Genomic DNA, 27094 nt, shown 5'->3' with positions numbered 1-27094 from the left:
GGCGGTTATAAATCCCCGGAGCAAAGCGCCGCCGCGCGGTTCGGTCCCGAGTCCTTGGCGGGGCGGCGAGTTGGTTGGGACCCAGCGGGGCGGGAGCGAGGCGCCGCCGCCGGCGGTAAGTGAGTGCGGGGTGGGGGGTCCCTGCCCGCGGGTGGCCGCCTGGGCTCTGGAGCGTCGCCCCGCGGCGGGGCCCTGCTGTGGGCATCGCTCCCGGCTGCCCGCGGGGGCCGCTGCGCTGGAGCCCGGGTCTGCAGCGCGTCCCGTGCGAGCGCGCGGCTGGCGGCGCCGAGCGAAACCCGCCCGAGGGGGCTTTTACCCGGGGGCGGCTCGTTAAGTCCCGTCACTGGGGCGCAGCCACGGCGCGTAATGGCCACTGGCCGGAGCCCCGGGTGCCGGGCGGTGCGCGGCTCCCTCCAGCCGGCCTCATTTCCTCTCAGTGCCGTGACGCCCGCGTGGGGAGCGGGGTGACTGACATTCCTGTTGTTGCGCCTCCCGCTCCCTCAGCTCGGCTTTCTTGGGTGAAAGTGAAAACTGCCTCAGAGGGATGTGTCCTTGCCTCGGTGCCCTGCTTCGTGGCGTGCGCCAAGAAAGCTGCTGCTGCTGCTCGGCCTTGCTTTTGGCAGCAGAGATCTCTCCAGTGCCTTCCCACCTCTTCAAGGGAGAGGACTAGGACGGGCTATAGGCTGACAAGTATAGGGAACAAAGCTGGCTTAATTTTGTACCACAAAAATAACACTTGTCATCTTTGGAAAACTACCAACGTGTGCTGTCAGCTCTGTTAAAAACTACAGCCATAGTGGTGAGAACGGGATGAATTCCAATGTGGATTTGGGCATGGGGTAAAATATTTGAAATCTGGGTCTAGGGGCTTTTTCTTGTACTGTGACAGTTGGAAAACTGGCGTCACAAATAATTCCTGCATAAAATAATGTGATAGGAGGGAAATTGAGTTACTTTGGGTCTGCCTTCAGATTTGCTGAGGGTCTGCTGCTTCCATTAACTTCATTTGGGTTCTGGATTCTCTACACTAAGGCCCAAGATTTAAGAAGGCTTTGGTTTTTTTTTGCTTTGGCAAATATAGAAGATACCAACATTAGTGGCTATAAAAACAGCAGAGAGTCCTGTGGCACCTTATAGACTAATAGACGTATTGGAGCATGAGCTTTCCTGGGTGAATACCCACTTCGTCGGATGCATTTAGTGGAAATTTCCAGGAGCAGGTATCTATATGCAAGCAAGAAGCAGGCTAGAGATAACGAGGTTAGTTCATTCACCTCATCCTCCCTGATTGTTGTCATAGAGAAGATAGGTCATGTATTGTACCCAACATTTCTCATAATAAAAAAACAAGGACATTCAGTGAAATGAAAATGCAAATATTTAGATATTTGTATGCAAATATGGTAGTAAGCCAATGCTAACCTGCTTCTTGATTGTACAGTTAACTTTTTCATTGTAAAAAAAGACCCAAAAAATTCAGTAATGACTAACTTAAAAATCATACTGGATACGAAGCCATAGTCAGATTTATATTAGCTCAGCTAGAATTGTAGGAACATGGGTGGGGAGGCACTTTTTTATCTTAATAGTCAATCATAATAGTATTGAGTTATGTGCTCCTAAAATTATCTCTGATAAGTATTTGTCCCAGCCTTTTACAATCAAGATATTGGTAGTAAAAACACTTGTTGAATATCCTGATTCAAATCCAGATATGTGACAGCATTGTTAACTGTCTTTGTGGTAACCAGAAAGTCACTTAAATATCACATTATTCTTTTAAATTTTCTGAAGGTTAATGTTTTAATTGATAATGCGTTTGAGGTTGTTTTAAAATGTTCTGTTATGAGTGTGCCAAGCTTCCTAATGTGTAATAGTGCTTTGCTGTATTACTTTACTGTACTGTGACACACATTGTAGTCTAGATCTCTTGCTTCTGTAGTAAAAAAAAAAAATGCATTTGAGGGAGGAATATTAGTAACAAGTTCAGAATTTTGGGCAATATAGTAACAAAATATTAGTATTTTTAGATCTTTTGAATACCTATTACAAGCCATTGCTGCCTCTTATAGAAAGAAGAATCCCGAGAATGTCAGCACTGAACTGGAAGCCGTTTGTTTATGGAGGCTTAGCATCAATCACTGCAGAATGTGGTAAGCAGTTAATCTTCTAACTGTTTGCATGACTTATTCTACATTAGGAGGTTCAGTTTCAACTCACAAATTTATCTAGTGTGAAAAATAAAATAGCTACTGCAATAGATTACTAACTTACATTTAAAAGTGCTTCCAGAAGAACTTCAATTTTGAAGGGCTATTGTTGCTTTTTGTCTAAAATGTGTATTTTTGAAGTAAAGGAGAAAAATAGTCACCAACCCAATTGGTACTCAAGTGTTCTTTCATATTGCCTAACAAGTTTGTCATGTTAACTTGGTTTTTTTAAAGAAAAAGGAATTGAGAAATTGTTTGCTCCAAGATATCCTTGAGTGCTTCTTAAATTTTTATTAAATGGGGAAGCCTTGAATGCTGGATTTTTTTGTATGAATTTGTGGCATTGAGATCTGGAAATGTGGTATTGGAAATAGTACTGATCTTATTGGCTTAGGTCTCACGTGACAAGCAGTTTCAATTTAGTCTGAATTTTTTTAACAGAATTTTACAGATGGTAGAGATACAGAAAATAGAAATAACAGCAGTGAAGTAAATGGTGAACTAGAGTACTGCATCTACATTTATTTATGAGAATTTTCATGGTTTATAGCTGTCCAATAGAGTATTATGATAAAATACGGTAGTGATTTCATAACAGGAGTTAAAATGCAAATAGAGATTATAGGGGGTAGATGTGAAGAAGCAGCCATTTTCTCCTGAGGCCTTGAGAGAATTTGTGTAACACATCAGGAGCAATTCCTTTCTGGGAAGAAATAATTTTCTTAAAATTTGTAGACAATAAGTGCCTGTACAGTTTGATTCTCCAAATTTTTGCCCTCATGTACAGCTTGAAACATCTAACAGCAAAGTAAAATCATGATAGCCTTTCAATTCACTTAACATCATGAATATAATTTAGCGCACAGTCTAGATTGTCTGAATCAATTTTTTCACTATTACAAGTAACACAGTATAGCTATTGATGTATAATCTCACAGAAAATGAACTTTGAGTCTGCTTTTAAGCTGCACCCATTTAGAGCCAAATTCTGAAGACCTTTTCTCGTATAAGTAATTCTTGTTCATGTCCATAGTTGCACTGATGTCAGTGGGAACTAATCACATGATCAAGGGGATTTGCAGGTCCAGGCCTTCAGCTTCTTATGTGGGTTGTAGCAGAAGTTCCTGTTTTGAGTCTCTCTAGCTTGATATTAAAGCACTGGCTGCTACTGTAGAGCTCTCTATAAAGCCATCTATTATGGTTCTTCATTTGAATACAAATGAGTAGCTTTGTTAGCCTGCAACTAATTATACATTTTCTTTTGTCTTTAGAAAACACTGAGATTCTGCATTATGTTAACATTTTTGTTTATTATGTATCTGCTTTGGCTAGACAAATGTTTCGTGTTAAATTAATATACTTTTTCCTCTCCTGACTTTAAGGTACTTTCCCAATTGATCTGACCAAAACACGTCTCCAGGTTCAAGGTCAAACTAATGATGCCAAATTTAAGGAGATTCGTTACAGAGGAATGGTGCATGCACTAGTGAGGATATGGAGAGAAGAAGGGTTGAAAGCACTGTATTCTGGGTAAAATAAAATATATACTTTATGTAACCAGTTTGCATTTGTGAATTTTGGGACAGTTTACGAAAAAATACTGTTGTATACAATAGTATTGGATTTTATAAATGATTTTTTTAGTTAGCCCCACTTAAAGATTGTGGGGTAGAGGCAGGCCACGTCGGACAAAGTATTTGAATAGAAATGGTTCAGAATGTGGCGCATAATTTCAAAGTACAATATTTTTACATCATGGTAATTGCTACATGTGAATGGCATCTTATTTTTTATTAAAACTTATCCACTGTAGTAGAAGGGAGGTTTTTCATAGTTCGCTTTGAGATTGTAGGTGTACAGTCATAACTACTTCACAATGCATTATATTTTTGGAAAATGCATCCAAATAAATATACCAATAAAATACCACGTAACTTCCATGTAAGTTATTGAGAAGTCATTTTTACTACTATATCATACGATAAACCCTCCATCAGCTAATGTAAGTCAGGTATCTCATTTCATATTAGTGATGGGATTTAAATTTACTTTTGCCAACTTCATTTACCAGGTGATAACCCACTCAGTTTGTGTGGTGTCCTTGGCAGTCCATTTGTAGGGTTAACATCTCTGCTGAACTGATGATTAATACAAGCATGAGCTAGCATAGAAATGAAGAATGAGTGTGATATGTTTGTATTAGAGCTTAGGTGTAGTAAACTTGTAGTAGCAAAATCATCTTATGTCAAGTATATCGTTGCACATGCAATGTGTCAACTATAACAATAGCAGTAAAAATCCATTTTACTTTCACTGTTGTGATTTTTATAGGTCATTAGATTAAAAAAATCCTGTTTCTTATGAAATCAGTGATGACCATATTTTTGAGATTTGTTTTCCTACACAAGTGAAAAATTCCTATTCTCACATTGTAGGTGACATAGTATTGAAACATACAAGTGCTGTGCATATTTGTATTCAAATGTAGTTTTTATACTTTAGTGACATCAAGTTTTAAACTCCCACTGTTAATGTCAGGTGATACTTTCAAAGTACCACATTAAGTTACAGGAAATTGTAACTGCTGTTTTAAAACATTATTCAAAGAATATTTTTTGTTCTGTATACATAGATTTTTAGATTTTCAGCTAGTGGCCAAGTAGGAAATTATTGCTAAATCAGTATCAGTATTATGGCAGTTACTGTGGTAAGGATTTTTCCTCCAACCTTTTAAAAGGGTTGGTAGTACCACTGCAACTTCATTTCTTTCATACTTGAATATCATCTTTACTGAAAGCCTTCTCCCTATCTGTACTGCTTCTGAAAACATCTGGTTTAAATGAACAAACCTTTCAGTTTTTGTGCATAACCTGAGTTCAGCCTATTCTACTCTAAAGATTTGTTGAATAAACTTTATTTGTGGTTACCAAGACTTCAGGAAGCTTTGAATGTATACATTATCTGCTGCTTCCTATTTTTATAGGATTGCCCCTGCAATGTTACGCCAGGCTTCATATGGAACAATAAAAATAGGCACTTACCAAAGCTTGAAGAGAGTGTTTGTTGAGCAACCAGAAGGTGAGTGGGTTTTTCAGATTTGTTACCACTGCTTGTTAATATAGTTCATCTGGAGTTGTTTATATTGTTTCCTTATCATATGATGCATATGTACATTGTATTGTATCAATGAAATGTATATATGCATCAGCTTCATATTTGTTCATTTTAAAAATGGTTCTGCAGATGAAATTCAAATAAAAATTGAGCTATCTTAAAAAAAAAAGTTGACTTCGAGGGTTTAGCTCCTTACTTTCAACTGACTCTTTCATTAAAGAAGGTAAAGCATTGACTTGCACTTGATGTCTTATCACAGTGTAAAAGCCTGTGGCTGAGAATTTGTTTTTGCTTCTGGAATAGATGAAACCCTGGTGATAAATGTATTATGTGGCATTCTTTCGGGGGTGATTTCATCATCTATTGCCAACCCTACAGATGTTTTGAAGGTAAGTGGTGTTTTATGTCAAGTTTCTATTTTCGGCATAGGTTCCTTTGTATTCTTGAGATGAGAACAGTCTACTGATGATCATTGCATGTTGTTTCTTTAAATATACTCACCTTTTGCAAATTACTTAATAGTTCAGAAGGTTCCAGGGGAAGAACTGAACTGTAGAAATTTCCCTCCAGGCATGCAGGTCAGCTGGAGGCATGCAATTAGATGAAGTCAGTGTCCTTGGAGGCAAGGAGAACCACTTGATTACAAAAGCAGCAAAGAATCCTGTGGCACCTTATAGACTAACAGACGTTTTGGAGCATGAGCTTTCGTGGGTGAATACCCACTTCGTCGGATGCAAGACTAAAACGTCTGTTAGTCTATAAGGTGCCACAGGATTCTTTGCTACTATCTCTGACACTTGATTACAGGAACTCCTCACTTAAAGTCCTCCTGGTTAATGTTGTTTCGATGTTAAGTTGCAGATCAATTAGGGAACATGCTCATTTAAAGTTGTGAAATGCTCCCTTCTAACAGTCGGTCATTTGGCAGCCACCTGTTTTGTCCACTGCTTGCAGAAAGAGCAGCCCGTTGCAGCTAGCTGGTGGGTGGTTGGAACCAGGGTGGACCAGCAGCCCCCCTATCAGCTCCCCACTCCTCTAAATTCCCTGTGCAGCAGCTGTCCCTCCCAGCACTGCCGTGCTGCTCCTGCCCTCTGCCTTGGAGCTGCTTCCAGAGACTCCTGCTTGCTGTGCGGGAGGAGGGGGAAAGAAGGGGGCTAATGTCAGGGTGTCTTCCCCCTCCTCCCTGCTCCTGCACCCTGCTTACCCCATCTTCCATAGAGTAGGGGGGATACACAACAGAGGGAGGGAGCTTCTAGGCAGTAGCTGCCATCTTAGATCTCAGCAAGCTGATTTAATTAAGTGTACTTAAGCCTGGGGTCAGCTACTTAAAGGAGAAATGCAAATTTTTTCCTCTCACACAGGGTGTGTGTCTGCCCTCCCTCCTTTCCTGCTGTCTTGTAGTGTTGTTAGTTAACCCTTGAGGGCTCAGTCAATTGCTAGTTCATTTAGCAGTAAGGCATTCCCTGGTAAATATTCCACCCTCTGACTTCTCCACCTCAACCAAGCTTCACAATCATTGCTGTGTACAGTATTTAATTGTTTAAAAATTATTCTGTGCATACATATATAAAATAGTCTTTTGTCTGGTGAAAAAAATTTCCCTGGAACCTAACCCCCTCATTTACATTAATTCTTATGGGGAAATTGGATTCGCTTAACATCGTTTTGCTTAAAATCGCATTTTTCAGGAACATAACTACAACATTAAGTGAGGAGTTCCTGTACTTACTTTTTCTTGCTTCAGAGCACAATGAACTACTAAAGTTGCTCTTTCCCTCCCGCCCCAAACTTGACACATGCTGAAGCTGTACTCTAAATTTAAAAAATCCATGTGAGTGGACCTATACTGCTTACAATGCTGTTCATTTGGAAGTATGTAAATGGACCACTTGCCCATCACTGACATCCAGAAATCTCTAGGTTGGAAGAAGTATTGGGGTTCTAGAAAAAAAAATCCAGTAGGTTAGGATCTCTATTGTCTCCTATGAAAAACTAGTAGCATAGTGCCCCTTTGAAACAATGCCCCTGCATGGTGCATTAATGACCTTGAGCAGAGTGCCACCTAGTGACATCACCAACATCACGTTTTCAGCAACTATTTTAAAATTTGTGGGTATCTCCTGTCCAAGTACTGGTAAGGTTGATCCTATTTAACTTACAAGATCATGGCCTGAGATTACTTGGCTGCTTCTGCACATGCTATAGTTTCCTGAGAATTGAGGGGCGGGGAAAAATACACAGTGCCTAATTTTAGTCGTCCTTGCTCTCAAATAAAATAGAATGAAAACAAATTGTTTACAACTTCCCATTTCATAGAAGGAGTAGTGGAAGTATCAACAAAGGTAAGCCTTTATTGGCTCCATTCTGGAATTATAGTATACTATGTGACAGAGGACAATGCCCTGGACAGACTTTAATGAATTAAGTTAAATGTCACTGGAGTTCATTGTATTAAAAATGCAATTGTTTGTGTTATGAGATTGTGTAACTTTTTTTAGAAGGGTGATGCTAACATAATTCCTCTGGTTATTGGCCCTTTGAAGCTATCTCTGCAGAGCTTCATATATACTAAGTTAAACTGGTTTCTCCAGGAACCAATGGACAAAGAAAGGATTTTGGGATAAATAGCCTGGTTTTAAACAGGTTCAGGGCCTTTCTAATCTGCAGATGGACAGGACTTCTGGTTCAAGGTGGGCCCCAATTTTTAGGGAGGGGTTGGAAGGAGTGTGGCCTACTGAGGCCACATAAGACTGAGCATTTGTTCTGAGTTGAAGGTGTGATGAACTTGTGACCATAGAGAACACTGCTATGTGGGTGGGGTTTGAAGGACTATTCACCAATCAGAGTCCTTGTTGTAGCGTGGGGGTGATCTCCGGCAAGCTTATTAGCATGTATGTAGGTTTTAATGTTTTTAGTGTTTTCTCTGTAATGCTTTCTATCTTAAGACTAAATCTGCTTGCTTAGAAATAGCAGTTCGGTAACTCATAACTGACAATCACGCTGTGTATCGTCTCAGAGGAGAGACTTGAATCATGCTTGCTTAGTCTCTTTTGCTGGGAAAATCACATGGTCAGGAGCATGCGCAGCCTGTAAATGCCCCAGTCAGAAGGGACAGAGATGCATGTCTCCACCGAAGAGGCAATGGTTGTGGAGCTGGAAGCCTAGAGTGGGGGGTGCTCTTGCTGGACCATAGAGGGCGAATACAGCTGCAGGTGCCCTGAACTTGTGACAGGTTCCAGTCTGTAGTGATGGTATGCATGCTGGGCTGGCTGACACTATTAACTCCCAAAATTAGGAGTGAATACTCATTTCCTTGTCACACTTACCATGAATCCAGCAGTTTGTCCTTGAAAATCAGTCTTTCATTTCAAATCCAAAAAGTCAAGTACATAGTTCTTCCCAGCTGAAACTCTCATCCTGTTGACCTTTTGTGTTAAGATGTAGCTGGTGAGTTCAAGGGAGAACTCTGTAACAGACACCATGCAGAAGTCTTCTGTCAATCTAATCTACATGTTAATGCACCAATTCAAAAATAGCAGTGATTTGTGGTAACTAATTTAAAAGCTACACCAAGTACTATTTAAAATTCAACTGTTCCAAATATAGCAGCTGTAGTCGAAGGATAGCTGATACATATCTATAGATAGCTGGTACTACCATGATGCAGTCAGTCCATAATTGTATAGTTAAGAAGCAGAGATCATATTTTGAAAATGTTTTAAACTGTTATTTTGCAGCGCCTCTTAATTTAGTTGAGTTTCTCAACCTTACGATCATTTTTAGTGTTTGAAAACCGATAACTGCTTTTTGTTCTGGGCTGCCTTAGATCAGAATGCAGGCCCAAGGCAGTGTGATTCAAGGAGGAATGATGGGCAATTTCATACAAATTTACCAAAAAGAAGGCACTAGAGGACTATGGAAAGTAAGTTCAACTATTACACTCTCTCTTCTGAGGTCGTTCTTGCAATAGTGTTTAAAAAAAAAAACCAAAATCCATTTACTATTGTACTTATTGTTGCATGTAGTTCTGCAATGTTGGCCAAAATATTGGTGTAATATGTACCTAAAGTTGTATATGTATATTTTTACTGCTACATCGCTTGCCATTTGAGTATTTCAAAAGCACTTGAAATATTAATGTATGTAGATAGACTCATCACCTCTTTGGAGTATTATCTCCTTTTTACAAAAGGAGTGTAGTGTACAAGAGTGAGAGTTTATGGACATACTAGGGCAGAGTTCAGGTTACATTGGTGTGATCCTTACCTCTTCAATTCCTGGTTTTCAGAGGTTTGAATGTCACTAAACTTGACATTCTGGAAGGGTTCAAGACATCACTGAGCAAAGTTAACTCCAGGTTAATGAAGTTTCTTGTCAGTGAGCTTCCTAGTTTTAGTATTTTTTTTGTAGGAGTTAGTGGTCATTTATGCAGTTGTAGTTATTTCATAGGTTTGCAGTTGAGATGCTACCATGGCTAGTGGTGATGCCTAGCTCATATAATTTTTCATCAGTAGATCACGAAACACTTTACAAAGGAGGTTAACATCATTATATTCACTTAGCGGGTCAGTGGCATAGCAGAAATAGGTCCCAGTTCCATGCTCTGTCTACTAGGCCACATGGTTATGTGATTCCTATTTATGTTTCCACCTTCCTGTGCACTTTGTTATAGTGGAATGGGGACAGTGGGCATGCTTTCAAATGTTTTGGAGGGTATAACTGCTGACAGGACTGGTGAGAGGACTCAAAACTATCAAGAGTTTGGGACAAACTCTATTACATGGCATTTTCAGTAACTAAGCAAGTAAGAGAAGACTGGTGTCTCTGTCCTTCACCACTCTTTCCCCACCATTCCCTGCAACATCTAGCCTCAACCCAGCATCTAGCTCACCCTCCCTTTCCAGTCCCGTTTAGCCATTAGCACATAAAAGGTTGTTCCTTGCTGCATCCTCTGCTGCATACATGTGATGGGCAGCAACTTACTGGAGGATTGCATGCTTCCTTGGTTAGATAGACTGGGGCCCTTTGCCCCTGCTTCAGGCAGGTTTCCCCAGCTTCCCCCAAACCTATCGGGTCCACCCCATGCAGGGGAGTCACCTTGATTCATTTCCTGGTTTTAGAGGTTTCAATTTGCTTTACCTTGATCCTAGCTCACATGGAGAGCAGAGGGGGCTCCTATCCCTAAATGGAAATAACTTTCCCAGATCCTGGCACACAGGAGGGGAAAATGGGGAGCTGACAGGCCCCTTGCTTCCCATTCCCTCCAACTTGAGCCCGCAACCTCTTCCTCTCCCCCTTCCCTTACCTCAGCCCCTCCCCCACTCCTCTGCCTCTAATCCTCCCAGCAATTGTTTGCATGTGTAACTTGTTTTCTCCTCAGAAATAGTTTGAGTACCTTCTGAATTACCTGCTGTACTCAGATTATATATCCCCTCCCCCCCAAAAATACCCTGGTACAAGGGGATTGTACAAAATATGCAAATAGATATTTCAAAGATTTCTGCCAAGTGTAGGTTTCAAACCTATTGCCTGTCTGTAGCTCAAGTTCAATGACCGTAGCATGTCCCCGTGAGTGACCCAAGTCATGTGGAAACTGGCTTACAAGAAACCTCTTGGCTAGATTTTCTGTGCGTGTACTTTGTAACTATTTGGCACATGAACATTGAGTGCAGACCTCTTTAGAAAGTTTAACTCTTTTTTGATCAACATTTTCAATATTACGTCTCCAAAGAGGTAGTGTTTGTCATGCACTACCTGGGATAAATCTGGGGTATGATCAGAGCCATGATTGAAGCCCCATATCTGCACAAAACACATGGTAGAATGTGTTAACATTAAATGCTGTCCTTTTTTTAAGGATCTCTTTTTTTCCTCAGGGACTCCTTTGCTCAAATGACCCCAAATTTGGATACTTAACTCAGCTCACCCTTTGAAGTGCAGCTAATTTCAAGGCAATCTGAATAAGCATGCGGATATTAGAACACTTGGAGTTAGCCTTTAAGTGGGGCTTCTCAACCTTAGCTCTGCTATGAGTTATTGACAAAAGTTATCCTCTCTCCAGCTGAAAACTGTTACTTACATTGGTGACTGTAAAATATTTCCTTGGCACAGGGACTAGAACTCTTCCATTAACTCTAGTGAATTAACCTCAAGTTATAACACTTACAAGGAGTAGTACGACAATAAGAACATAAGAATGGCCATATTTGGCCAGACCAAAGGTCCATCCAGCCGGTATCCTGTCTGCCGACAGTGGCCAATGCCAAGGTGTCCCAGAGGGAGTGAACAGAACAGGTAATGATCAAGTGATCTCTCTCCTGCCATCCATCTCCACCCTCTGACAGGCAGGCTAGGGACATCATTCCTTACCTTACCATTAATGGACTTACTCTCCATGAATTTATCTAGGTTTCTTAACTGTATATAGAATTTATTTTAACTGTATATACCTTTACTAGCTGACTTAAAATTGAAAGACGTCTTTAAATATAATATAGCCTGGTTCAAGAGCAAGGCTGGTTTTGTTAAATAGCTTCAGTATGGGGCAGCTCACATCATAGATGAATGTCTGGGAAAGCAGGGACCAGATGGTTCTGGGGATTGGTAATTTGAATAGTCTCAATTTTTAGTTTTCTGATTCAAATTTAGCCCAGGGTGGTAGAGGAGTTGTTCAGTGGTCTGTTTCTTGTAATCCAGTGGGTTAAGGCATGGGTCTAGGAGAATGGGACCTGGAAGAATGGGATTTTATTCCAGGTTCTACCGAGAACCATGTGAACTTGAAGTAGTTACTTAAGCTGTGGACATCTTTTTCCCATCTGCAAAATTGGAATAATTTCTGCAGTTTGGAGGAATTGGGTATTAGCCATTTAAATGGTGTGGGAAGCCCTTTGTAAAACTTGTTATGATCTGCTGATGAAAAGCACTGCAGTGGTTAAAATAAACTGTACTTGGCATTAAACAGTATTTAATGAACTTAGCTTCTCACCTGTAACTCTGATCAGGGGTTTTCAAATTTTCAGTATGGATTGTATCTTAGCATGTCATGGACTGCCTCGTAAACCATTCATGATTACAGAAAATATCTGTGGCCACTACTGAAATTCTATGCATGAAAAATATTTGCATTTCCACCTGTTGAGAACAGTTAGTGGTTAATCTTTGAAAAATTCAGTCCTTCTACTTTTGCTTTCCATTTTATCTCCCCCCTTAATATTCTTGGTTTCTCTCAGCTGACTGCAAGAAGAGCCAGCACCAACCTGCCAGCTATCAGCATACTACCAGCAGCAGTCCATAGACTTCAGTTTGAGAACATCTGCTGTAGGTCATGGCTGAGATCTTGGTGGGGCAATATAGGGAAGCTTGTATTGCCGCTGTGCTTTATCTGTTCTGCAAATTAACTCAGTCACTAGGGTAGTCTGTCTGGGATCTTTTACAAGCAGTACATTTACACGCCTTTATACCAAACACCACTTTATTTTTTTAAAATCTTTATAGAGTGTATTTTCTCAGTATACAGAACTTGTTTTATGAATATTTCCTAGGTGCTTTTAATCTAAAATGTAATGGTATTTCTGAGTTATCTTCAACCAGACATATAAATGATGCAGTTTTTAAAATCTCAAACATTTTACATTTGTTTTGCTAGGGGGTGTCCCTAACAGCTCAGAGAGCTGCTATTGTTGTGGGAGTGGAGCTGCCGGTCTATGATCTCACCAAGAAACACATAATTATGTCTGGACTCATGGGAGACACTGTGTATACTCACTTTCTGTAAGTTTGAACAGGCATAAGAGTTAAGTTTACAAAGATTTATTTGTATGATTAAATCCCCTTTCAGAGGTTACACATTAATCTCTTAATGTTGGACTCTTCAGAGAATACAATTAGATCTCACTTTGTTTTTTTTCTCACTATCAGTTGAGATGTAAATATACTTCTAGTGTATTTAAATGTTTACTCATAGTATTATTTCATGCCATGGAAGCTAATAGTTTTTGTGCTATTTATGTATTTTTTGATGGGGAGATATCTTTATTGTTAAAAATACCTAAATTAGGTGTGTATATAAAGGCTGAAACTAAAATGTGTTTACTACTCTGAAAATATCAGGATGAATTTTTAAAGTGTGAAACTTCTTCCTGATTGTTACTCTGTGTGTGTGTGTGTGTGCGCGCGTGCTCGCGCTCTCTCTCTCAGCTTGTGATATGTTTTTTTTTCAGGTAAACAAACTGAAAAAGTAGTTTGTTAATAAAAATGCAAACAACTTTTAGCTATAGCATAGATATTTCTAATTTTCCATGAGAGGGGGTGTTTCTGTATACTTCTAAATTGTTGGGAGTAGGTCATTTTTATAATGGTTTATCTTTCATTAGCTCAAGCTTCACCTGTGGATTAGCTGGAGCACTTGCATCAAATCCAGTTGATGTTGTGAGGACACGGATGATGAATCAGAGAAGATTTCAAGATGGCACACATTCAGGGTACAAGGGCACTTTGGATTGCTTGTTACAAGTACGTACAAAGTATATTGCAACTAGTGATAACTCTTCTACAATCTTGTGATATCAAACATGAATTAGAGGGTTTTCTGCATTGTGGGTAGAAATTGTTAGCTGTTATAGAACGCCACTTCTGTGGTGTAGGAATTATTGTAGAGAACTCTGGGAATAATCCATTTTAACTTTCAAACTTGCTGTGCCATGTGTCTTTTAAAATTTTGGACTCAAATCATGCCCCACCTCGCCTACCTTCTGCTGTGTAAAAACTATTGTGTGTTGATGGAAAGCAAGGAGGTCTGTCTGCAGCATGGAGGAACATATATGCATTTGTTCCTTTTGGTATTTAGGTCAAGTATACTAACGGGGAATTCTTCTGATATGAGCACACTTTTTTAAAAAAGGTAATGAAAAACTTAACATGAAAATATTTATTGAAATTTTGGGGACAAGGAGAAAGGAGAATTTTTCAAGTCCCCTCAATATAGGGACCTCCCAAGGTTGACAGCTTCTGTTGCTATAGAAGTGTCTATGCTACAGCAGCACAGCTATGGTGCTGAAGCATTGCCACTGTAGTGCCGTAGTCTATGGCTTAAGACTCGCAGCTCCCCCCTGTGGTGGCTACTGTATCTTCTTAACCCACTTCTTACAGCAGTGGTCTGCCTCTGCCAGTTGATCACAATCTCCGGGCTGCTAAAAGTCCAGTGGTGCACCGTGGCTCAGGCAGGCCTGCTTGCCTGCCATGGCCCCATGTTGCTCCTGGAAGCGGCTGGCTGCTGGCATGTCTCTTCAGCCCCTGCACCAGCCTGGAGCTCCCTCCTACAACCAAACTCCCTCTCAGAACTTGCACCCCTCACTCCTGCACCCCACCTCCCTGCCCCAGGCTCAGCCTGGAGTCCCCTCCCACACTCTGAACCCCTTGGCCCCAGCCCAGAGCCTGCACCCCCTCCCACATCCTGACCCCAGCCTGGTGAAAGTGAGTGAGGGTGGGGAAGAGCAAGCGCTGGAGAGAGCGGGGAATGGAGTGAGCAGGGCAGGGCCTCGGGGAAGGGATGGGGTAGATCCTCAGTTGATCTTAAATTCAAAAAGTGATCTTGTGTGTGAAAAGATTGGAGACCACTGTCTTACAGGCTACTTGGGGAACACATTTAAAACAGGGCCACCTGCTGGTGAAGGAGGGAAATGGTACCAGAAGAAGCTGCTAGGGCCAGTAGAAAAGACTGATTTTGGTGATTGGTGGCTAAAGATGCTGAACATTATTTTGCTGTAAGAGGATTATGGGTCATTACCTCCTACAAGGTCTCTTGGGGAGGCTGTCTTGGAAACTAACATGAAATAAATACAACCTTGCCATTTGTTTCATTTGCAGGTTTTTAGGCAACTCCCACCTGTGCCTAAATCACTGTTAGAGACACAATCAGAACCCTGGCCCCTCTGTATCTGACATGCCAGTGTAGAGGAAGCAGCATAGGGCTAAATGTTACTCATTGTAATATCTCAGCATATTAGATAGGGCTGATAGCTCCTTTCTGTCACAGGTCAAAGCACACCCCTGCCTTTCATTAACAAGGAATAGAACCTAGGATCTGAGACACTAGTTCAAACTTTTGATACCTTTGAATTATTTAAAGTTAGAAATAGGATGTTTAGCCAAAAAGCAGAGTGAAATTGTGGAAGGAGACTGATATCCATGCTTCAGAAACACTCTTAACTGTGGACTGTAGGAAATCCTTAAATTTACCTAACTATTCCAGCCGAGTTATATTGTCAGATGCCAAAAGTCCTGAAAACTGAAATATGAAATTGCGTAACTACTACTGTGCTATATAACCTATTGCTTAAATCAGCCTCTCTACCAGACAGGAGGGCAGCAAATGTAATGCCTATTTTTATTTATTTATTTATTAAGGCTTCAGAGGTGATCTTGGGAATTACAGGCTGGTAAGCCTAACTTCAGTACCAGTCAAATTGGTTGCAGCTAGGAAAACAAAATTATCAGACACATAAATGAAAACAATATATTGGGGGCGAGTCAACGTGGCTTTTGTAAAGGGAAGTCAGGCAACCAATCTATTAGAATTCTTTGAGGGGATCAACAAACATGTGGATAACGGTGATTCAAAGGATATAATATACTTGGACTTTTTCCTCACCAGAGGCTTTTAAGCAAAGTGTAAAGAGTCATGGGATAAGAGGGAAGGTCCTTTCATGGATCAGTAACTGGTTTAAAAAATAGGAAACAAAGAGTGGGAATACATGGTCAATTTTCAGAATGGAGAGAGGTAAATAGCAATGTCCCCTAGGGGTCTGTACTGGGACCAGTCCTATTCGACATATTCATAACTGATGTGAAAAAAGGGGTAAACAGTGAGGTGGCAAAATTTGCAGATAATATAAAATTACTCAGATAGTTAAGTCTAAAGATGACTGAGAAGAATTACAAAGGTATCTCACTGAACTGAGTGACCAGGAAACAAAATGGCAGATATAATTCAACGTTGATAACTGCAAAGTAATACACATTATAAAAGATAATCCCAATTGTGCACACACTATGATGCACATTAAATTAGCTGTTAACCATTCAAGGAAGAGATTTTTGGAGTCATAGTGGATAGTTCCCTGAAAATACCTGCTTAATATACAGCAGCAGTCCAAAAAAAAAAGCTAACAATGTTAGGAACTTTAAAGAAAGAGATAAGATAGAAAATATCTAGAATGCCACTATATAAATGCCTGGTATGCCCACACTGAGTATTACATACAGCTGTGGTTGTGTTACAGTATTTCAAAAAAAATTTTTTCACCACACTGCTTCCAATTCTAATGTAATAAAAATAATTAGGAGTATGGAAGAGTTTCCATACAAGGAGACATTAAAAAGGCGGGGACTGTTCATCTTAGAAAAGAGACAACTAAGGGGGATATGATAGAGGTCTAAAATCATGAATGATGTGGAGAAAGTGAATAGGGAAGTGTGATTTACCCCTTCACGTAACACACAAACTAGGGGTCTCCCAATGAAATTCATAGGCAGCAGGATTAAAACAAACATAAGTACTTCACACAGTGCACAGTCAATCTGTGGAAGTTATTGCCAGAGGATGTTGTGAAGGCTAAAAGTAAAGCTGGGTTAAAAAAAGAATTTGATAAGGTCATGGAGGGTAGGTCCATCAATGGCTATTGGCCAAGATGATCAGGGATGTAACCACATGCTCTGGGTGTCCCTAAGTGTGCAACTGCCAGAGCCTGGGACTGGACTACAGGCTGGATCACTTAAAATTGCCCTGTTGTCTTCATTCCCTCTGAAGAGTCTAGCACTGGCCATTGTCAGAGACCGGATGCTGGGTTGGATGGGCCGTTGGTCTGACCCAATATGGCTGTTCTTAGGGTCTCATGTCTTGTCATTAAATGTTGCTGTGTGATTTTAAAATGTATTTGTAAAGGTTTATGCAAAAAAAAAAAAAAACCTTTATGTAGCCCAAATAGCAACAGGAAACATGGATATGTTTGTGCTGCAAATTAAGGGGCAATTAGTGTTGGTATGCCTATCTATGCTATAACTTTACTAGTAACAGTGGCAATGAAGACATGGTAGCATGGTGTGGGCTAGCTGCTGGAATACATACAGGCAAGTCTTATCTTAGGTGGGGGTTCTGTTCCGCAGTTATTGCGTAAAGCGAAAACCGCGTATAGCCAAAATTATATCCCCAAGCCCTTGAAATCCTCCCCGCAGCTCCGGCGGCTGGGCTGGGGGGGGCATTTAAAGGGCTCCACCGGGCTCCCCATTGCCCTTTAAATGCCCCCCGACCCAGCCACCGGAGTTGTGGGTGGGGTTTAAAGGGCTCCACTGGGCTTCCCACCATGGTGGGGAGCCCGGAGGAGCCCTTTAAATCCCGCTCGCAGCTTTGGCAGCCGGGCTGGGGTTGGCATTTAAAGGGCCCGGAGCTCCACGGTGGCTGGAGCCTCGGGCCCTTTAGTTCGCCGCAGGGGCTACCAGCCATCTCTGCAGCTGGGAGGCCCCTGGGTGATTTAAAGGCCCTGGGACTCCCAGCCACAGCTGGTGCCCCAGGACCTTTAAATCTTGAGGCCACGCTCCCCCCCCAAATCCGGCGGTACGCGTAAAGTTGAAATCGCGCATGTTAAATGCGCTTAAGTTGTGAGAGGCCTGTACCTAGGATCCCCAGTGGGCTTGTGTTGGGATGGCTAACCCATACTGTCACATCTTTACTGTTACCCTATTACCCTCACTAGCTAAATCAAAGCCAGTGTGGGTATGCCTAGTCCTGCTAAAATTATTCCTTAATTTGTGATGTGGACATACCCTGTGTGTCACAGATTTCAGGTTTGGGTCTTCAGACTTTACTGAGAAAGCTTAAACAGAGCAATGGGGAGCCAACTTGCTGTTTGGGTTCACAATGCAGCATGGGAAGTTAAATTTCCCTCCAAAAACTTTGCAGTGCGAGCTGTTTTAAAAATATACTAATCTTTCCCCATAATTCATAAAACCTAATACACTTTGTATGTAGTGGATGACTGGGAAGGGAAAATTGTGGGCCCAGTGTAAATGAAAGATCCCTTTTTAGAATAACACTACATAAAATTGTCTTTGAAAATGGAAATTATTTCTTCAAGACTTGTTTTTGCCTATAGTACCATATTAACATGCTCTGTTTGAGTCTAAATGAAAGTTGTATGTTAAACGGTTCTTGTGAGAGCAGCTGAAACTTTCCAGACTTCAAAAATGTGGGGATTTATCTCAAACTTTTTTGACTAGGTCAGATTCTTAATATTATGTCTAATATTTCATCTTCCGTTACTGGACAAAAATAACCCTCACTGGGCTTAAATTTAGTTTTGAATACCTCTATACTAGTAAAGTTAAATTAGTTTATAATGTTGCTGTCAATGTGGATTTAATTTAAATATAAATATAAATTGTTGTGGTTAAAGTAAGATCTTAACTTACTCAGTCTGATGTTGGAAACTCCTGCTGTTCTATTGCTGATTCCACAAGAAGGTCACTGATCAGCAGGTTTAAATGCCAAACTCCCCCTGAAAGGTTTTGGAGAAGTAGTCATGATTCTTGTCTTTGTCCGAAAACTGGATGGGCAGTAATTCTGCAACATTCTCAGTCTGAATTGCTATGAGGCAAGAGACTATTACTGTGAATTGAACCAAGTGTCTTCCTCCTGTGATAGCACAGAGCACCTTGTAATGGCATTTATTATGTAAAGTATTAGCTGTTCTTTAGATATAATCTTTCAATGAAAGTTTTGTCACTCTTTTCTCATACGTGGTTTTAAAATATTTGTTTCAGACATGGAGGTATGAAGGCTTTTTTGCTTTATATAAAGGATTCTGGCCAAACTGGTTGAGACTCGGTCCTTGGAATATTATCGTATCCTCTTCAGAAGTGTTTGGAAATATTTATTAAACTCTTTTTTTGTGACGAGCAGTGGGCATTGAGTAGAGAGACAATTGACTAGTGAATTGTGCTTCATATAAAACGTTTGTAACTTGTCAGCATAAGTAAATTTATTCCCCATCTCTTTATATATGGAGTATTACCAGCACCTATTGTATTAATATTCCCTAAGATTTATACAAAGTTGAACCTCTGAATATAATCTTTTTTCAAAACACATTATCCTTTAGTCCCCAACTTCCCATTTGCTTGTTTTTAGATTGCAGTTTAGTTGACATACTAGTGACCAGGTCAATTAGCAATTTGGGGTTTTTTGCTGTTTGAGACCGTTTCCTGCATTTAAAAAAAAACTGTTTGCAGATGGTCAAGATGTTTTCACACACCATTTTCTACCCTATTATACGTGTACAGTAGACAATTTGTCATCTATTTATCCTTAAGTTCTCATTGTTTTGTGAGAAGCTAAGAGGCAGCTGTAATATTCCTTTCTCTCTTCCCACAAATAAGAATCTATACACCTTCATAGTTTCACCCACTAAGAAGATAGGAGGCAAAAAGGCTGAGTTCCTTTCCTATTGTGGCCTCTCTGACCTTTCCCCAATTCTAACATGCATGTTTAAGGTGCTTGGGATAGAATCTAGGGAAGGATTAGGCTGCACTAGGAGGAGGCTCCTGTTGATGAGAGTAATATGCACTGAAACAAGTTTCCCCATTAACAGTTTGCTACGATGTTCCCTAGAGCTCTGTGCCCAGGACTATAGGGAACATTATACCAACTGATGGAGAGGAGTGACTTGTCTTGTGGTGGACTGGTGGTTGTATTAGGAGGCATTTAATGGGAGACCAAAGTTCCACATGCCTGCAGTCAGTAGTTAAATGAATGGGGTAGGTATTATGCATCACAAATGTGTTAAACAAAAAATGCAGATACCTGCAATTGTTTTCCTTGACTAATTGCACTAGTTCTTTTTGACATATGAACAGCTGAAGAAATTGGATTTCTGAAAGATGCTAGATTGTGTAATAAATCAGTAAACTGTGCTGATGTGGTATTTGAACTCAAGGCATCTTTTTAAAGATGCTCTTCAGTGTTTTCTCATCGGAGCATAGGACTTGCTGGCAAAACGCAGGAAGATCATCGGAAGAACATCGTAAATCAAGACCATACATAAAATCATCTCAGAACTGTGGATGCTTAACTGATATGCCAAATGCTATGCACCAATTATTGAAATAGAAGTTCAAGTTGGCAATACTCCTCTATCAACTGTTAAAATGCTGTTAGACATAATGTATGGTACAACTCCAAAGGTTTTTCTGGTGAAATGTTGTACTTCTGGATGAAATTTTAATAGGAAAAGAGCTACATCTGTTTGTCCAGAGGTAAGTAGATAATAGAAGAACCTCACTCTTTTGTCCATGTTCATGAAACTTGATACATTAATGTGGTCATAAATAGTTGATTACACTTCTGAAATTTTCGATGCCTTGGAGTTCAAGTGCAGGACACTGAAAATTTTATTCCTAGTGACTCCAGGTCTTTGTAAAATATTTGTTAAATGAACTTCTGGATTCAGAGTACATGTCTGCTTTCTATCATGTATATGTAACTTGCATTGGGAGCAATGAAGCTTCAGTTTAACATAACTTGTTACTGTCACCATTTTACATGTTTGAGAAAAGTCTGGTATTTTTTAAGATACCTTATTCTTGGCCTTCAATAGAAGGGATTCTGACATGTTTCATCAAGAAATTAATATCTATAGACTTTTTAAAAAATGTAGTAAAAATAGAGCATTCACTCTCTCATCTGCCTCTTGTGCAAGAGGGAATTAATTTTCCAATAGTTGTTTGATTCTTATGAAGAGGATCTGCTTTAAGCAGTTAGTGGCTGTCACACATCACTTGAAAGTTGAATGCTACACATTGAGGCAATTGAACCACTAGAAAGCTCAAGAAATGCTGATGTTTACGTACAGAGAGCATACATCCAAAAGAGGCAATCTAATGTATTGCTGCCTTCCTAAACAAGAATTATAGGAGAATTGTGCTCATCAGTGTTGATCCTTTTCATTCAGCAAAATGAATTCAGTTGAAGTTACTTTAATAGAACTTCTTTTAAGAGCAGTATAAGTTGACTTCTGTGTAGGTTCTACTTTTTCTTTGAATTGTGCAACAAAATGTTCTGCCATAAACTAAAGAAAATTTAGTATCAGGATTACTGTGTGAATACAATTTATTCAGTTACAAAAGCATGGGAGTGAGTGAAAAATGCCTATTCTAGGCTTGCAGTGTAGGATTAGTAAGTGTACAGTTAGTTGTGGTGTATGGAGATTTCATCTTGAAACATTCATTACAATATCTGCATATTCATACATTCCACTTAAAGCAATTCATGTTCTAGTGTGGATTTCACTCTTAATTCATTGTTTAAATGGTTGGTTTCAAGATGCACAAAGTAGGTATTTTTTAAATGCACAAGGCACTTTTCTTCTGAAAATACCAAGCGTTAAGGTAAAAGCATTACTTTTCAAAGTGTTTGAATATTTTTAAGGTAAAAATATATAATGCACAGTTATGCTTGTGTGTGCTGTCTGTATTACTGCAATTCTACTTTTTTGTAGAAATCTCTAAAATGTTTTGTACAGAATGTAAAACAAAATTAAGGATATATCATTTAAACTTTTTAGAACTTAACACTTTTTAGAATGAGTAAAATGCATTGCCGCTAAGTTGAGGGACGTTTGCTTACAAATGGAACCTAGGGATCATTCTGAGGCATTTAGTTAGAGTGTAATTAGGATGGTCAGTAAGAATTTTCTGCTGTTACTGCAAACTGTATGTTCTAATTCATCATTTAGCTAATTAAAATGGGGTTCCTGTAACTAAAAATGTATATTTCAGACAGTCTCAATAGGCTAATAGTAACAAAAATCATGTGGGAAGTCTGAGCTAATTCACTTCTAGTTTGGCAGGCTTGTAGACCCAAGGGCTCCATGATGGTAGACAGGGTCAGACTGTCCTTTAGATGTTCAGTACCCCCCCCCACACACACTGCTTAACACCAGAATCTTTGATCCCAGTTGGAATGCCTTTGTTTGTAAAGGGTTGCTGTGGGTAAAATGGAAATCCTGCCAGTAACTACAAGGGTTTAGAAGTCCTCGCAGTTCTCAGTGTCTCCTATGCTGCCCTGATGTTAGTGTTCCCCAACCTTTTCCAAACCATGACTCCATGTTACAACAGAAAAGTCTTGGGACCGCATTCCCATCTAATTATAGAGAAGAGGAATGTTTGCAATTTCCCAGAGTGAAATCCCATGCCACAGATATTGAAAACACTGGCCTACAATCATAAATGGCATGAAGGCATCAAAATAGCCTTGCCCAGCAGTGCCAGGGCTCTTAAACAACTTCTCTTAAGGAAAAGTCTGAGGGGAAAAAAGACATTTAAGCTAAGTTAAATGTTTGAAATTATCAATTGTAATTGTACTTTCACCTACATATTAGTATTAATAGTATGAGCCTCTTGCAGAAATGTTCTGTTTTCCTGGTATGACTGAATTCTCGATGCTGCTTGATGTGCAGAATGGGCAGGTTACCCCAATCCACTGTACCATAAAGTTGAGTTAGTGGGCAGTGTATATGCAAGTATATTGTTCCATTTGCAGCAAAATGTACCACCTATCAAATGACATTATTAACCTTTCATGCTGCAACTTATCACATTGAAAGGGATATGCAAATATTAAGAAAATCACCAAAGCAATTATCTTTATTGTGCCAAAAATCGACTTATAGGATTGCATCACTTTGTTTTCATATTAGATCATATCAGTGTGTTCTGAAATATTGAACATATGTTTCATTCAGCCCAATTTGTTACTGCTGCTCATAGATTTATTGTGCTAGTGAAGTTATTTATTCATATGGAATGTTACAGAGAAACTGAATGTTTTTATGCTTTGTATTCACATGCCTTATCTGCATGGGAAAATGTCTTATTTCAGCATAATAAATACATGTGGGGAGAGAATGTAAGATGCTTTGGCCGGTGGATCTAAAAGAAATTTTTAACTAAACTCACTTGACTTGATTTTCCCATTTCAACAATGCTTATTGCCCAATTAGCAATCAAGACTGTTTGTTTGTAATTTCTCTTCACCCCTAGATCTAAGTAAAACACTGATTTAATTCTACCAACCTACTAATATTGTGAAAGTTTAACCATTTTTTTAGTTTTTTTTATGTCCTAACTCTGCTTGAAGTAGGGAGATGCTGCTGTACTGGCTGGGACAGAAGAAAGCAGGCATGTAGGGCCATATTTTAAATGTACTTGGATGCCAATCTGCATATTTAGGCACCTAAATACCTTTAAAAAGCTGGACTTTAGTGTTCCCCCTCCTCTGCTGGGAGACTCCAGCAGCTGAAGGTAAATACCATCCTTCTGTCTCCTTCCTCCCATATTTTGGAGAGGCTGGGAGGACCACAAACCTGCTGCAGACTTTGATGGGAGCAGAGACCTATCAATTAGGGTGGAAGAGAAAGGGGATGTGACCTGAGAGGCTAGATGTCAATTCTGAAGCAGTTCAGTAAGACGCCTATTCTGCCCTCAGCTGGTTTCTCTTCAGTGGCACAGCATGTTCCTTCCCCATAAGGCAGTGGTTTTCAAACTGTGGGTCACAACCAAGTCCTGGGTGGCGGAAGGTAAGGCACTGGGTCGTGATGACTCTGATCAGCACCACGAACCGGGCCGTTAAAAGTCCTTACCTGTTCTGACACCACGCTGCGCCACAGCAGTGGCCAGCAAAAAGTCCAGCTCCTAGGTGGACAGGCCATGGGGCTCTGAGCACCAGCTCTGCACTCACATTGGCTGCACTCCTGGCCAATGAGAGCTGGGCGTGAGGAGGGCCGGTGCCACTTGCGTGCCTCTGCTAGGAGCTGGACCTGTTGCTCGCTGCTTCTGGGGCACAATGTGGTCCGTGGTGCCAGGACAGGCAGGAAGGCTGCCTTAGCACTCCTACTGCACTGCTGACTGGGAGCTGCCTGAGGTAAGCCCACACCCCAACCCTGTGCCCTAATCCCCTGCCTCAGCTCCCCCAAACCCAGAGCCCCTTTGCACCCCAAACCCCACATCCATGGCTCTACCCCAGAGCCTGCACCCCAAACCCCACATCTGTGGCTCTACCCCAGAGCCCCCTCCCACACCCTGAACCCACAGCCCAACCCTCTGCCCTAGCCCTGAGCCCCTCATCCCCAGCTCCATTAGGTCACTGGCATCAATAATATTCTTCAACTGGGTTGCTAGAAAAGTTTTGAAAATCACTGTCCTAAGGCATCAAATACCAGTTATTTGGGATTTTTATAAATTGGGCTCTTGAAGATAAAGTTGGGGCAGGTGGGCACAATCAAAAGTTAGGGACTAGTGGCAACTTGCATTGTGCTTGTGAGGGACTCAAGCCGTAATAAAATACTTCATCCAGCATCTGTCTGAAATGCTACCTTTTTAAGCACCTAGAGGTCAGGCATAATCAGAGCACATTCTGTAGCAGTGTTAATTCTATCATGAATTTTGCACTGACACACAGTTGTCATGCTTAGTGGAGTGTAAAATGTAGCAATTTTTTGGACCTTCTTTGAAGATGAGGGTTTTTTGCCATACTCCTTGGACACTATCCAAGCCACCTGCTCCAGAACCTCATTCCTATTGTATAGTCCAAAGAACTATCTCCTTCAGACAGCCGAAACTGCCATGCTGTTGCTCTCTGGCTGCAAACTAAACTCTAGCTCATTCCCTGCACCTTTGCTTCTTGGTTCCATGGAACAGCTCAGGAGGAAGTATGCACTGTAATCAGATTAACCACACCTTGTAGGGAAAGCTCGATTGCAGGATGCAGGACAGGAAGGGCAAAAACCAGTTATAGTGTGCCCAGCTACAGCAACATGGTGAATGCCATAGCCAAAAATGCCAGATCTACATTTTAGAAAAGTCCAACTCTGAGTGTGGAATCAGATTGCAGAGCTTCGTAAGATAGATAATGCAGACCTACCTCACTTATTTTCATGTTCTTGCCAGGCTCTGGCAGGCACCACTGCGTCAGTTTGTACTATGTTACATTTCCAAGGTTATCTCCATACCTACAAGGGCTAGAAACATTTTAGAGCAAGAGCTCAGATAATAGAGTACAACTCCATACCAAGGAGTCAATTCTGCAGCATATTCCATCACAATAGAAGTAGACAAAGCCTGAGTATATTGTGATTCATTACAGATAATATTTAAAAAAAAGTCTCTTCAGTTTTCAATCTGGATTAAACTTGATCACAACACCAGAACTCAAAACAATTTAGGAATGTTTAGTGACTTGATCATTTTGCTATACATTACTTAGGCATGAAATTTAAAGTATAATTTGTTTTCTAAAACAGTACTAACCATGCCTTTTTATATCAAGATCTTATGTTTATAGTTAGCTGTAGTTATAATTGCCATTAAACTGAAGTATTAGACCTGCACATTTTACTGCAAGCAGTACAAAAAGCTATGTAACAGCATGACATGGCTGTTTTATAATCCACAGCCATTACCTTCAGTTACACACAAACATAGAAAAACAAACATTAAATCTGAAGCATTCACTCCCCACAGAAACATAGAAAAAGTCCCCAAAAACGTTCACCTAAGTTGCAGTTAGTCTTTGATCGTCAAATCTATAGTCTGCTGAGTCTAAAATAACATCTTCCCTCCACTTGCTTGTAGGAATCTTCAGTTGGAATCTATGCAGACTCTTCCTCTGCTGAAATAACTACTAGCCAGTAAGCTAACTGATTAAATCTATACACTTAACTGAAGGATTGGTTAAAGAAAATCCTGCTGCACAATGCTTCTGGGCTGAGCTCCTAACTCACCCAGCACATGCAGCCCTCTGAAAAGCTGCCTGACTGCTTGCCCTCATGGAGTCTGACCCCGGCAACAGGGAACCTATTGGACCATACACAAAACTACTACTCCCAGTTCCAGAAGCTTTGAGATGTGGAGTGATTAATTGGCCTAGCAACAATGATCCAGACACAACTCACTCCTACCTCCCCCACAATGGGCCTCTTAAAGAACTATCTCCTAATTAGGCACATGCGTTAGACTGACTTTTCAGAAGGTCCAAATTAATCAACTAACTGGAGAAGTGGTTTATTTTCTTCATAAAGTAATATGGAGAAGTAAAATTAAAATAAATTTTTAATGCAAGAAAGGTGCTTAGCAGAAAAAGTACTATATAAATGAGTCAGGATGCTAGTTTCAAAGCTAAAAGATAAACTGGGAAATAATTGCAAGATTGTTTTAATGTACAAAATGTAGCATCTTTTATTACTGCACAAGCAAATAAAGCTACATTTAACATAGAGCAAGTCTGAAGTTCTTCGCTAGTGAAACCACAGAAAAATCTGAGAGTCTCTGGATTATGTGTAGAAGCATGAGCAATGAGGAAGGTGGTGTGGTGGGAATCTACTATAGACGCTAGACCAGGAGAATGAGATGGATGAGACTCTCTTCAGGCAACTAACAAGTTACTAGATCACAGCCCTTGTTTCTCATGGGAGACTTCAATCACCTTGATATCTGCTGGGAGAGCAATACAGTGGTGCACAAACAATCCAGGAAGTTTTTGGAAAGTGTAGGGGACAATTTCCTGGTGCAAGTGCTGGAGGAACCAACTAGGAGCAGAGCTGTTCTTGATGTGCTGCTCACAAACAGGGAAGAATTAGTAGGGGAAGCAAAAGTGGATGGGAACCTGGGAGGCAGTGATCATGAGATGGTTGAGTTCAGGATCCTGACACAAGGAAGAAAGGAGA

At 40.5% G+C, this 27094-nt stretch overlaps 2 protein-coding genes across 5 annotated transcripts in view; one reads left to right on the top strand and one right to left on the bottom strand.

Annotated features, from left to right (window-relative positions):
* Window positions 1-23329, top strand: SLC25A30 (solute carrier family 25 member 30). Of its 2 annotated transcripts, none has more exons than XM_039543626.1 (10): window positions 1-115; window positions 2073-2153; window positions 3593-3740; window positions 5194-5288; window positions 5628-5713; window positions 9151-9246; window positions 12970-13094; window positions 13697-13835; window positions 19140-19220; window positions 20211-23329. In XM_039543626.1, the coding sequence occupies exons 2-10, from the start codon at window positions 2090-2092 to the stop codon at window positions 20250-20252; spliced, it is 876 nt and encodes a 291-aa protein (XP_039399560.1). In that variant the 5' UTR covers window positions 1-115; window positions 2073-2089; the 3' UTR covers window positions 20253-23329. The 2 variants fall into 2 exon arrangements, with proteins under 2 accessions (XP_039399560.1, XP_039399569.1); XM_039543635.1 differs by having other exon boundaries at window positions 7-115; window positions 2031-2153.
* LOC120407718 (protein ZBED8-like) overlaps window positions 1-27094 on the bottom strand; it is a 31405-nt gene that overhangs the window by 1932 nt on the left and 2379 nt on the right. The window contains exons 1-4 of one of the 3 annotated variants that reach the window (XR_005600210.1): window positions 25924-26374; window positions 25294-25390; window positions 18789-18874; window positions 8651-8790 (exon numbers count right to left, since the gene is read on the bottom strand). The gene's annotated coding sequence lies outside the window, so the exon portion shown is untranslated. Of the gene's footprint in view, window positions 1-8650; window positions 8791-18788; window positions 18875-25293; window positions 25536-25923; window positions 26375-27094 lie in introns of those variants that run through there. The other 2 variants (XR_005600211.1, XM_039543642.1) reach the window with 2 other exon arrangements.

This window comes from Mauremys reevesii, linkage group 1 (genome assembly GCF_016161935.1).
Source record: "Mauremys reevesii isolate NIE-2019 linkage group 1, ASM1616193v1, whole genome shotgun sequence".
Lineage (NCBI taxonomy): Eukaryota > Metazoa > Chordata > Testudines > Geoemydidae > Mauremys > Mauremys reevesii.
Note: the sequence above shows the minus strand (reverse complement) of the source record. Positions and strands in the feature narration are given on the sequence as shown.

Bases quoted from the DNA above. Each gene is read 5' to 3' on its own strand.
- SLC25A30 (XM_039543626.1), top strand. From the start codon at position 2,090: ATGTCAGCACTGAACTGGAAGCCGTTTGTTTATGGAGGCTTAGCATCA. The intron at 3,741-5,193 runs GTAAAATAAAAT...CTATTTTTATAG, and splicing joins TTGAAAGCACTGTATTCTGG to GATTGCCCCTGCAATGTTAC. The intron at 9,247-12,969 runs GTAAGTTCAACT...TTGTTTTGCTAG, and splicing joins GCACTAGAGGACTATGGAAA to GGGGTGTCCCTAACAGCTCA.